General features: G+C 46.1%; 1 protein-coding gene across 5 annotated transcripts in view; it reads right to left on the reverse strand.

Annotated features, from left to right (window-relative positions):
* Window positions 1–12,942, reverse strand: part of EPB41L5 (erythrocyte membrane protein band 4.1 like 5) — a 165,602-nt gene that overhangs the window by 62,860 nt on the left and 89,800 nt on the right. For 2 of the 5 annotated variants that reach the window (XM_029065634.1, XM_029065626.1), the window contains exons 15-16: window positions 10,282–10,321; window positions 9,702–9,814 (exon numbers count right to left, since the gene is read on the reverse strand). In XM_029065634.1, the coding sequence (XP_028921467.1) occupies window positions 9,702–9,814; window positions 10,282–10,321 (153 nt within the window). Of the gene's footprint in view, window positions 1–2,789; window positions 3,608–8,776; window positions 8,877–9,701; window positions 9,815–10,281; window positions 10,322–12,942 lie in introns of those variants that run through there. The other 3 variants (XR_003759811.1, XM_029065643.1, XM_029065655.1) reach the window with 3 other exon arrangements.

Genomic DNA, 12,942 nt, shown 5'->3' on the forward strand with positions numbered 1-12,942 from the left:
AAGCCCGGGCTCTTTTCACTGAGCCACACTGCTTATTTATATTAAGGTCTGTCTCCCCTTCAGACTGTAAGCTTATTGTGGCCAGGGGACATGTCTAACAACTCTTGCTATATTTTACTTTCCCAAGTGCTTAGTATCATGCTCTACACAAAGTAAGAGCAGTTAAGTGACTTGACCAAGGTCACACAAAACACAAGGGACAGAGCCGAGATTAGAATCCAGGTTTGCAACTCCCAGGCCCGGGCTCTTTCCACTAGGCCATGCTGTTTCACGCTGTTTTGAGAGAAGCCAGGACCTCCGGGATCTTTCTGTCCTATGTTTGAATAACGGGGGGCTAAGGGAGGACCCTCCCCTCTCAGGGTCGCTCCTGGAGAGTTTCCAGTACTCTTCTAGTCTCGGCTACGGGATAGAGAGTCAAGAAGAGGCCTACCTATTCCATTCCTAGCTTGGCCAGTGGCTAGCGAGGGGAAGGCAATCTGCTACAAGTCAACACTCACCTTTGCTGGGCAGCAGCGGCACAGGAGAGAGTCGAGGGCCGAGACTCAAGTTTACTGCGCGGAAGGCGGAAGTGGGAAACCACTTCCGGTTTTTGACCAAGAAAGCTCTCTGGATCCACTACCAGAACGATTGCAGATGGAGAACGGGGCGTTCTGGGAGAGATGTATCCATGGTGTCGCAATGGGTCGGAAACGACTCGACGCCATAAGACAAGACAAGACAAGGACCCCGCCACCACGACTCAGAGAGACACAAGGGAACTCGTTCACATCTTGACACAGAGGCTGACTCAGAGATTCCCATACAAGCAAAGAAATGAAAAGGAAACTTTCAAAGGTGAAATGAGAAGACTGAGGCCACCTTAATCACAAAATCCTGAAGCTGATTCAGAGGCCCTCCCAACAAAGCCCTCACTTAATAATATTACTACTACTATGATACTTGTTAAGTGCTTATGTGCCAGGCACTGTACTAAGCACTGGGGTGGATACAAGCAAATTGCACTGGACACAGTCCCTGTCCCACTTGGGGCTCATAGTTTCGCTCCCCATTTTGCAGATGAGGTAAATGAGGCGCAGAGAAGTTAAGTGACTTGCTCAAGGTCTCATAGCAGACAAGTGGCAAAGCCAGAATTAGAACCCATGACCTTCTGAGTCCTAGGCCCATGTTCTAACCACACTCCATGTTCACTTCCCATATTCCGTTCTGTGTTGTCTAATGGCTTGTATCCGTATCCTTTAAGCACCTGTTATTGGCCTCTCAATACCTATATAGAGAAGCAGCTGGCTCAGTGGAAAGACCACGGGCTTTGGAATCAGAGGTCATGAGTTCGAATGCCAGCCCTGCCACTTGTCAGCTGTGTGACTGTGGGCAAGTCACTTCACTTCTCTGTGCCCCAGTTACCTCATCTGTAAAATGGGGATTAAGACTGTGAGCCCCACGTGGGACAACCTGATTCCCCTGTGTTTACCCCAGCGCTTAGAACAGTGCTCTGCACATAGTAAGCGCTTAACAAATACCAACATTGTTATTATTATTATTACCTATATACCTACCCGCTGTAGACTGAAAGCTCCTTGTAGACAGAGATCGTGTCTACTGAATCTGTGGTACTGCACTCTCCCAAACGCTCAGTACAGTGCTCTGCGCAACAATAAACTCTCAATACATTCCATTGATGGACCGATTCTTTCTGAAGAAGGAATCCTGATGCTTTTAACCAGTGAAGGGTTTGGGTCAACTCACTTAATCATATTTATTGAGTGCTTACTGTGCGCCTGGCACTGTACTAAGCACTTGGGAGAGTACAGTACAACAATAAACAGACATATTTCCTGCCGACAACGAGCTTACAGTCTAAAGTGGGTCAGTGGAAAGAGAAGGGGCTTGGGAGTCAGAGGTCATGGGTTCTAATCCAGACTCCACCACTTGTCAGCTGTGTGACTTTGGGCAAGTCACTTCACTTCTCTGTGCCTCAGTTCCCTCATCTGTAAAATGAGGATGAAGACTGTGAACCTGCAGGATAACCTAATTACCTTGTATCCCCCCAAGGCTTAGAACAGTGCTTGGCACACAGTAAGCGCTCAACAAATACCATCATTATTAATAGAGGGGGAGACTGACATTAATATTAATAAATTACAGATATGTACAGAAGTACTATGGGGCTGGGAGGGGGCCGGGGTGGAGCTGGGAGTTAAATTCCTCATTCAGGCCACTGATGTTTGGAATATGCGCCGTACCTGGCCTGCACTAGGGAATGGCATGGATTTGCCCCCTAAACGGCTAAAGAGAAAGGCGGCCCAGGATTCCTTTCACACCTCATTCGTTCGGTCCTTCCGTAAAGGCACTGTGTTGTGGCAATGGGGACGGGTTGACTGGCTAAACCCTAGGGGAGAGACCTGACAAAAGTAGAACGAGGAAAGGAAAGCAATGGAAACATTCTTCATGCGAAGCAACTGCTGTTGTCAGGGAATTCACCTCATGAGCCCAGCTACCCCATCAGCCAATAGTTTGGGTAAGGAATGGAAAGCAGGCTTACGAACGAGAAAGAGCCAACAATTGGAATGGCACCCGCAGATTTGGGGGAAAACCATTCACCCTGCTTTCCCTAACAGCCTTTCTGGCCAGAGATGGGAGCCAGCAAAGACGTAGTTCAGAGAAAACTGACAGTGTGTCAGAGCAACTACCCCAGTAGCAGAAGGGCCCAAGTGAAAACGGTTACCGCCACAACCAGAATAGGGTATTCTCTTTCAAACGAGTGCAAAACAGCCAAAGGACAACTTAAAAGGTCCTTATTTGGGACACTTCTAAGCCCCTCTAATGATAAGCAATATGCTTTATTGTTTTTTAAAATTTCAAACATTCCATTTTTAACTTGAAAAGACATACTATAAACAGACCTTCTTAAAAACTGAGTCTGGGCCCAGCACCCCAAGAGGCATTCACTCCCCTTTACCCAGATTTCAGGCACAGTTTTTCACAGCTGAGACAAGAAACTTTCCCCACCCTCCCCTCCCCCCCAACTTAAACTTCAGTACCTCCTTCTTCAACTGATCAGAGAAAGAAGTGTGTACTTCTGTACCTAGTCTCATACACAGGCATTTTTCTGCGGGGGCTTCTTGAGAATAATAGCGACCTAAAATATTGAGGTTAAGATAAACTGTAATGGAATTAAGATATATAGATACTTTGCTCTTTCAAATAAAATAACTGACATGATTATTCATAGAAAGCAGCCTCTTCCCTTCTTAAAGGACCGGATGCGGGCAGGCACTGCCACATCCCACGGCCCCCCTGGCAACGAGGCTGGCATCCGCTATATCCCCTCAGCTTGGTCCTTTTTTAAACTTGAGACAGCTTAGAAAACGGGACCTTCCGAGACGTCCTTCCCAAAGCGGCCGAGCCCCTCAGAGGCCATCCACCAAATCATATCTCGGTCATAGCCGGAGGGCCGGCACAGCCGACGGCGGGCCGGACTCCTGCGTTCTTCACATTGCGCTCCCGAACAAAGTCAGTGTAGTTGCTACGTGCGGCCTGGGATGGGGGCAAGGCCTTTGGGTTCCACGGGCTTCCACCTCGTTGACAGCGTTCGTTGGCGTCAGAGAGCCTGGATCGTTGGGGATGGGGGTGGGGGGGGTGGGAGCACAGTTAGTCATGAGGAATATGGACATGGTGGAAAGAGGACGGAGTCGAGAGGTAAGTGATGGAAAGGGGGATGTGAAAGAGAGATAAGCTACTCCTGCAAGGAAAGTATAAGCAGGTGCATGCACGTCTGCTCTAAGGTAGGTTGAATTAATCCCTTTACTGCTACCAAATTCTAGATCCGTCTCAACATCAATACAGACAGCCAGTGCAAGCGGTGGTGTTGGTCAGATGGTAACCAGAAGCGTACCCTTATATACATGGCAGCATTAAAGAGCTTAATTGACCCCTCAATTATAAGTGAAAATGCTCAATTTTTTTCATGCAGCTAGAAGATTGAAGGCAAGTGTTTTTTTTCAAGGCAAGAAGAAAAAGGAAGACACTCAAACCCAACATTCCACTAGGGCACAGATGCTATTGATGCCCACGAATCCAGTTTAGTCTTAGTTTAATGGATTTCTCTAAGGAATCAAGCTACTGAAAAATCTGATCACATTGTGCCTCTACCATATGCTCCCTTTACAGCAAAAACAGAAGTAGCATTTAGGCTTTTGGGTAAAGAGCGATTTCTGTTCCAAAGTCCTTCTAAATCACCAATACTCCACTGCTTTTGTGGAGAACCACCACTTAGAAATCGGGGCAAAATGGAGCAAAGCTGTATAAGTTTCAAGTCATCAAAATTGGCTCCAGGGAGGCAGGAAACCAGATGTTTAACAATCTTTTATTCCAAGATAACCTGCCACTGGAAACTAAGCCTAAGTGATTCAAGTTCGGGTGGCTTTTAAAGTAGCCTCTGTCAGCTGATGACTTGGGGAGACAGACAGGGACACCAGACAAATATAAATTGAGGCAACCCCAGAAATAAGCTAGAGTTACATCTCTTTCTTAAGCGGAGTTAACTAGTAACAGTCAAATAGGCTCAGCTGAACAAATTTTACATTAATCAGCACCAAAGGGAAGGGGACCAAGTGTTTGCCAGGGGAAAGACCTATTAGGTTCAGGCACCAAGTGATTAGACTCTCTTAGCAGCCGATTCCCTGGAAATCCAGTCTGTTATGGAGAAATTCTTGGCAAAAGGCACTCCAAAGTCATGTACTTTTCTTTCTAGGGGTTATATTCACACAAACAGAGCTGAAGAAGGTCAAGGAGGATCCAAGACGCAGTTTAAGTTAGTACTTAGATTAGTCCTCCTGTAGAAAGGAACACGCCCATATCTGAAACAGTTGAAATTTAAAAAAAGATTGCCCTGCCACTAATGGGTTGAAGAAAGGATCAAAATCAGGTAATAATCTCAAATTGGATAAGAGGCCTTGAACCAGAGCCCTTTCCATTTCTCGGAGATGTAATAACTGAAGCGCAATGGACATAGGAGTACACTGTGCGATGCAGTAAGGTATGTTTTTTCAGCACTTGATTATTTATTTGTACTGATGTCTGTTTCCTCCTATCTAGACTATGAGGTCAATGTGGACGGGGAATGTCACCGTTTACCACTGTACTGTACTTTCCCAGGCATTTAGTACAGTGCTCTGCACACAGTAAACAATAAGCTCATCTGTAATATGGGGATGGAGACTCTGAGCCTAACGTGGGACAGGGACTGTGTCCAACCTGATTTGCTTGTATCCACCCCAGCGCTTAATACAGTTCCTGGTACAAGTGATTAATAAATGCCACAATTATGATCATCATCTGTTAATCAGATTTGCATAGGACCTCCAAGCACCTGAATGGACGAGTACACATTTCACCCTCTCCTCTTTCCCGGGGGGCATTTTTGAACTGTTCTCAACCATTCACCTACTTTATTAATCTGAAACAAAGAGTAAGATTTAGGTTTGGGGGCTCCCCAAATGGTCACTCTTCTTCAGGGTTTAAGAAAGTGACCCACCCATTTTCTTTTCAATGGCATTTGTTAAGCCCTTACTATATACTAAGCACTGTAGTAAGCACTGAGATAGACACAAGCCAATCAGGTTGGACACACTCCATGTCCTACATGGGGCTCGCAGTCTCAGTCCCCATTTCATAGATGAGGTAATTGAGGCCCAGAAGTGAAGTGACTTACCCAAGGTCAGAACTAGAACCCAGGTCCTTCTGACTTCCAGGCCTGTGCTTTATCCACTAGGTCATGCTGCTTCTATATAGTGACTGGTATTAACGGGGCTCACCGATCCTCCACTGCCCAATCACTGTCACTTAAACCCCTCACTGTCCACAAGACTCCCAGCAAGTGGCTCTCGGGTGCTGCAGTGTTTACAAGACAGTCGGAGATCATTTTGGTCCTCGAGGGCCTCTGTTACTATGGTGTTGCGGGAGAACTTGGATTCCAGGACCACTTTGATGGCAGAGACCCGCTTTCACCAAAGGGCCCCAAACGGGCAGCGTGGACAGCACATGGGCCTGGGAATCACAGGAACTGTGTTCTAATCCCAGCCCTGTCACTTGTCTCCTGTGTGACCCTGGACAAGTTATTTCACTTGCCTGGGCCTCAGTTACCTCATCTAGAAAATGGGAAGACTGTGAACCCCATGTATTTACCTCGGCACTTAGTACCGTGCCTGGCACATAGTAAATGCTTAATAAAAGCCAACAACAAAATCGCATAGGCCTTGGAGTCAGGAGAGATCTGGCTCTGGTCAATCGACTAATCACTTTCTCCTGGTGGTCCTCACCTTCCACCTTCTCTTGTTTGCTTGACCGCTTTACCTCTACAGTCCTCTAGACTGTAAGCTCGTTGGGGGCAGTGAATGAGTCTGGTATATTGTTATATTGTGCTCTCTCCAGTGCTTAGTGCAGTTCTCCACACACAGTAAGCACTCAATAAATACGACTGATTGACTCTGCATTGGAAGTTGACTGTAAGCTTGCTGTGGGCAGGGAATGGGTCTGTTATATTGTACTCCCCCAGGTGCTTATTACAGTGCTCTGCATAGAGTTGTAGCAATTTACCAATTCAATTCCAAGCTCTCCAAGGACTGGGGGAGTACCTTGTACTCAGGTACTTGCACTGCACACAGTAAGTGATTAATAAATATGACTGAATGAATCTACCCCAGGGCTTAGCATAGGGCTTGACACATGGTAGACCTAACTATAATAATAATGATGATAGGATGACTGGGATGGCTTTGAAACCATGATGGCAGAGAGCAGCAAGGGCCAGAGGTTAGGTTCTGAATGCTGATTGAAAGGGACTGAGTCCATCCCGACTATCTTCCATCTACCCCAGTGCTTAGCCCAGTGCCTGGCTCCTGGTAAGTGGCACCTATTGAGCACTTAAACACTATTTAAAAAAAGAGAATCCACTTGGGGAAACTTTGCTTGTGCCAATTCCATAATGATTAATAATAATTGTGTCATTTACTATGTGTCAAGCACTGTGGGTCAAGCACTGTTCTAAGTACTGGGGTAAATGCAAGTTTATCGGGTTGGACCTTGTGCCTATCCCACCCAGGGCTCACAGCCTAAGTAGAAGAGAGAACAGATATTCGATCCCCATTTTACAGATGAGGAAACAGACCCAGAAAAGTTAAGTGATTTGCCCAAGGTTACACTGCAAGCAGAGCCGGGATTAAAACTCAGGTCCTAGACTCCCAGCCCCGAGCTTTTTTCACTAGGCTATGCTGCTTATTCATGCCATTGGACTTTGGTGCCATTTCTTCTGACTGGCCAAAAGAGAAGACAGAGAAGAGACAAGAGGAGAGGGAGAGAAGAGAGAGAAAGAGAGAGAAAGAGAGAGAAGAGAGACAGAAGAGACAGGTAAGAGACAGGGAGGAGGGAGAAAGAGGAAGGAGGAGGAGAGAGGAGAAAGAGAGAAAATGAATGAGAAGGGGTGAAAGTAGTAAAAAATTGAGCAAAGAGAAGAGAGGTGTGTACAGCTTGCTTTGTAAAATTATTTTCATTTTGAAGTACCACGTCTTTAGGGGACTGTTAACTTTGGAATGGAGTACAATCCATTCACATATTGAAATGGCCACTTTAGGCATCTGCTTTGCTTTGAAGGCACAAAAGCCCTTTCCCCAAGGTTGAACGATATTAAACCATTCCAAACCTAAACCACACCCTCTCCATACTTTTCATGCTTTAATAACTGTGCCTCATGCTGCCACGTGCTGTGTTTGGCAAAGTCAGGGCTCCAGCGAGGACCAGTCTGAAGACTGGGAAGGGCTGGCGATGAATCCCATGAAGCTAATCTTTCCCGACACCAAAGACAAGAAGCACATTTCCTCAGCACTGTCCCAGAGCTTTCAGATATTTGAGCGTTTTCAGATCCCAATAACCAACTGCTTTCTACAGGAGGACTACTTCTGGAAGGAAAGGAGAGCAGGGGGGATCATTTTCAAAAGAACTGAGAATCATGGCATGCAGAAACAAGCTCGAGACAGGCAGAAGGCATGGTGGATTAAGGGAAGGAATAAAGCCCCATCAGCTCTGAGACCCGACAGCATTACATTCAGTCCTTTCCCTGCGATTAGCCACATAGGACCGGTTACGTTTTGTCAGTACCAATGCTTTGCCCCATTCCATCGAAAAAGATCTTAGCACACAGTGGATGACACACAGCTCCAAACCGTATCTCCCTCCTGGAATTCATCAAGACCACTCAATCCCCTCCCAGCGCTGGAAGAGCCGCTTTCAATCAATTACCACATACTTAGCGGGGTTTGCAGAATCAGAACTGGTGGATTTCAACATGTGAATCGTAAGAAAGACACCTAACTGTGATCAACAGGCTAAACTACAAAATGACAAGATCCCGAGACTGTAAAATGCCGGCACTTTCATCCCCTATGAGCCGGGCCTGGGACTTGCCACAATTGAATCTAGTTGGAAGGGAGGTTTGACTTCACAGTGGATTCTAGTCCTGACGTGAGAGGGGGTAAACTAAAGTTGGCTGTCTACCGGGAAAAGGAAAAAAACTCAGTCCAAGATGGCCAAGTCTGAAGTCCCTCACTTCAAGGCCTTGAAGCACCCAGCCTAACAATTGGAGCTGCCCACATCCATTTGGAGCTGGAGTCAAAACATTCTGAAACAGAGTTACCCAGGTCCAGCGAAGCGCCTTGCAGTTAGGCCAAGAGGAGGAAGAGGGTGGGGGAGAAAGCATTCTGAAAAGGCTGAATGAAATAATCACCGAGCACCGTTTACCCGCCACCGAGAGGAAAGGGTTACTTGCACCAAGGCCGAATGAGCCCTTCAGATTTCATCACTGACAACCCTTTAGGTTTCCGATACTAAACAAACCAAGAGCAAGAGAGACAGAGGAAAAAGTCATTCGATTATCAATGTTTGATTTTCAGAGCGAGAGAACCGAGAACAGATTAAGCATCCAACACACACCCCGAAATCAACTTGATTCCAGGGGCCCCCTCTGGCCACTTACACTCCCTTCCAAAGAAGAAAGGGGTGGCCTTTTCAACTCCCCACCTCCGTAAGACCACTATCCATATCTGTGGACCTGGACTGACCCAAACTAAAGTCAGCCAGAAATCTGGCACTCGCCCCGGAGACAAAGTGAGCTCTGATGGGCTAAAGTCCCCTTTTCTCAAACTTGACTCCCCCTGCCCCTCTTTGAGGCAAAAATTTGCAACTTCCCAGGTGCATGGAATCAGTTAAGAGGGAAATCTTTCCTGGACAGTGGGAGGGCTACATGGCATAGGTCTGACGCCTTCTGGGAACTAGAGTCAAATGCTTGTCTTTTGGTCAGAGCAATCAAGGTATGATAACTGTTAGAATAAGAAGCAGCTCTCTGGTTGACTGGAGATTTTGTATCCCAGCAACCCTGATCAAAAGCATTGGAAATACCATGCAGCCCACCCAGGAAGGAGAACAGTAAGAACTTAAAAAAAAAAAAGTGCTCCCAGGACATGCAAGTGCTTAATACAGTGCTCTGCACACAGTCCGCACTCAATAAATACCATTGATAATGATGAAGTATGCTAGTTGGCACCTTGGCCTTCCCTTGGCCCACAGATATGAATGGTTTGCTTTTAAGCCAAATGCTACCGCTTAGAAGAGCCCGAGAATTGGGCTAGCACACAGAAAGCCACACCACCAACCATTTCCTGTCTTGGCCAGCTCCTGGACTCCGTGGCAGGTTTTCTATCTCCACCAACACAGGGGTAGCAGGAACTGCTTGGACCACAGGCAAAGCCGGCCTCAGACCCCAAGCCTGACAAAACAAACGGGGAGAACGACTCGGGTTTCCCATCCACCTCTAAAGAAACACCATCTGCATGTTCTTTTGAAGAAGGAACCGCCCCAAGACAGACCACCACCAAAAGCTATTTGCGTGCTCCTTGTGTCATGAATAAATGGAGAGGGCAAATTCATTTACAGAGTCTCTTTCCTGGAATGGGCTTCAAAGAACTGCCTCAGAGGAATCTATCCCCTGGTGACTGGATAAGGGGTGGGATGTTGGGAAATGGGCTCAAAGAGGAGAACTGACTTGCCTGGGGTAACACAGCAAATCAGCGGTGGAGCCAAAACTAGAAACCAACCAAATCTCGAGCCTCGGGTTTCTCCATTTTATGATTCTCTGGGGGGCTTCGATAATGGGATAAAAAGGGAAAACTAGGATTCTGGGGCTGATAATCTCCCCACCCACCCAATCTCCTTTGAAGTCAGAGATGGCCTTACCTGTGATCCATTATTCTGGGTTGGAACATTATTCTGAAGGCTAAAATTATAAAACACAAACAAAACCATCACATAAAGAACAAATGACAGGGTTTACTCGGTCCAGCGGCTTAGAATGTTTGACTACGCATCGATGATTTTTTCACAAAAAGAATTTGCCACAGATGCCTGGAAGATTGAACCCTAAAAACGTGGACCATTAAAGCAGAAGGCCTTTCATTTTCTAAAGCATTTATTCAGATTCTAATTCTGCTCTTTTCATTTTAAATTCTCTTCTAGTCTCCAGAAGCAAAAGTGAAAATTTGTGCGTGTACCTGAGGCAAAGACTCATTCTTTTCTCATTCCCTTCTGCATCACTCTTTCATTTGGATATGCACCCTTTATTCACCCTTATATATACTATCTTCCCCAGGAGACTGTAAACTCTTCAAGGGCGGGGACTGAGTCTTTTACTTCTGATATATGACTATAAGCTCCATCTCTAGGCAGGAAGTTCCTTGAGGGCAGGAATTGTTTCCTAATTTTGTTGCACTCAACTCCCCCAAGCGCTTAATACAGTGTTCCGCACTTAGTAAGCACTCAATTAATACTGTTGATAGATGCCCTTTTAGACTCTATACTCTCTCTCTCCACTTTTCAACACATTTGAGTGTCCCCAGTTCCCTGTTACCCAAGAGCAGGAAATGCAAGTCTACACTGGGGGGAGGGTTAAATTTAGCTGTATTCCTCGTCCTTTAACCACCCCCGCCTCGCCCCTGCCGTACTAGACTGGAGGAGATGGATCATGTTTTCCTATGTTATTGAATTCTCAATCTCTTAGTACGGTGCAGGAAAGCAGCGTGGCCTAGTGGAAAGAGCTTCAGGCCTGGGAGTCGGAGGACCTAGATTCTACGCCCTGCTCTGTCACTTGTTTGCTTTGTGACCTTGAGCAAATCACTTCGTTTCTCTGGGCCTCAGTTCCCTCATCTGTAAAGCAGGAATTAAATCATCCTGCCTCCAATTTAGACTGAGCCCCATGTAGATTCACAGGGTCTGTGTTCACCCTGATTATCTTGTATTTCTCCTAGTGCTTAGAACAGTGCCTGGCCCCACAGTAAGCACGTGTCAAATACCAGGGAAAAAAAATAGTTCAATAAATATCACTGAGTGACTGGTCACAATTTCTACTCCTAGGCATTCACAGTGGAAGGGAGGTAGCACTCCAGAGGCCCAGGCAGTGCCACTGTAGAAATACTATATCTAGATTTATTAAGGCTAAGGTTATAAATGACTTAGTTCAATTAAAACCACTTCTCTCCTACCGTGTATTTTCTTGCTTGAATCCCTCCCTGCCATACCTCCTGCCAACCTCCAAAACTTTCCATCTTCCCCAAGTGCCAGAGTTCTACCTACTCCGAAACTCTCACCACCCACAAGGCATAAGGAGCCCATATTGGCAAAGGCAAAAACAGACACAGGAATGTGTGTGTGTGTGTGTATGTGTTTGTGTTAGAAGAACATTCCTCATCCATGAGCAAACAAGAGAGGCCAGACTTGGCCCTGCTCAACGAGCGCTGTCCGGCTGGGCAGCTTCAGAAAGGTGGCGGACAGAGCCCATCGATCTCCAACACCAACACGAGAAAAACCCAGGGTGGGGGGAAGGTTCCATTCACAGAGGGTTGCTGAGCCAGGAAAGGAGAAAGGCAGAATGCTTGGCCTCTTTTGACTTTATCATTGCCAACAAAGCTGCCAGCATTCCTCATTCCCCAAAGCAGGTTACTCACCTCCCAGTTCATCTGTGTATTATGACTACAGTATTGTGAAGCATTTACTATGTGTCAAGCACTGTTCTAAGCTCTGGGGACATACAAACTAATCAAGTTGAACACAGTCCCTGTCACACAGAGAGCTTACAGTCTAAGTAGAAGGGAGAAGAGGTACTGAATCCCCACTTTCACTTTCCACTTGGGGAAACTGAGGCACATGTGAAGTCACTTGCCCATGGTGACACAATTAGCCACTGACGGAGTGGGATTAGAACCCAGTTTCTCTGACTTCCATGCCCTGGCTCTTTCCACTTGGGCACGCTGCTTCTCCACATAGGTATCATAACCTCTCTAAAACGTGGACTCAGATATGGCTCTTAAAACCCCTATTACACTTTGACTTATTCTAAAATGTAGCTCATTTTTCTTAGCAATAGTTTTTGCCATTCCCACTCTACCCCTTGTCCAGCTTTCTCCTCCCTGATCAATCATCTCATCGAACACTGTGTGCAGAGCACTGTACTAAGCATCTGGATGAATGAAATAGAGTAAATAGACACAATACCATCAAGGGATGGTATCACAATAGACACCCTGCCATAAGGGACTTACAATTTTAGCCAGGGTGCAGATGTTAAAATAAGCTACATCTTTCTCCCTCACAGGATCTTATTTTTCTCTGAGTTTCCTATTCTATACCCTCACGTTCCTTAAAATTCTCAGTTTTATCTCTCTGCTGCATAGATGAGGCAACAAGCAAACTGAAAACCATGACCACAATTATTACCTTACCCTAAGTAGTTTTCTCTCCTGAGTTATAAGTGGTGCTCAGCCAGGCAAGCTATGTTTGTCCCAACTGCCTAACTTTTCAAATTTAAAAACCTAATTTCCCCTAAGTTTATTTATGTTCTTTTAG

This window comes from Ornithorhynchus anatinus, chromosome 1, assembly GCF_004115215.2.
Source record: "Ornithorhynchus anatinus isolate Pmale09 chromosome 1, mOrnAna1.pri.v4, whole genome shotgun sequence".
Lineage (NCBI taxonomy): Eukaryota > Metazoa > Chordata > Mammalia > Monotremata > Ornithorhynchidae > Ornithorhynchus > Ornithorhynchus anatinus.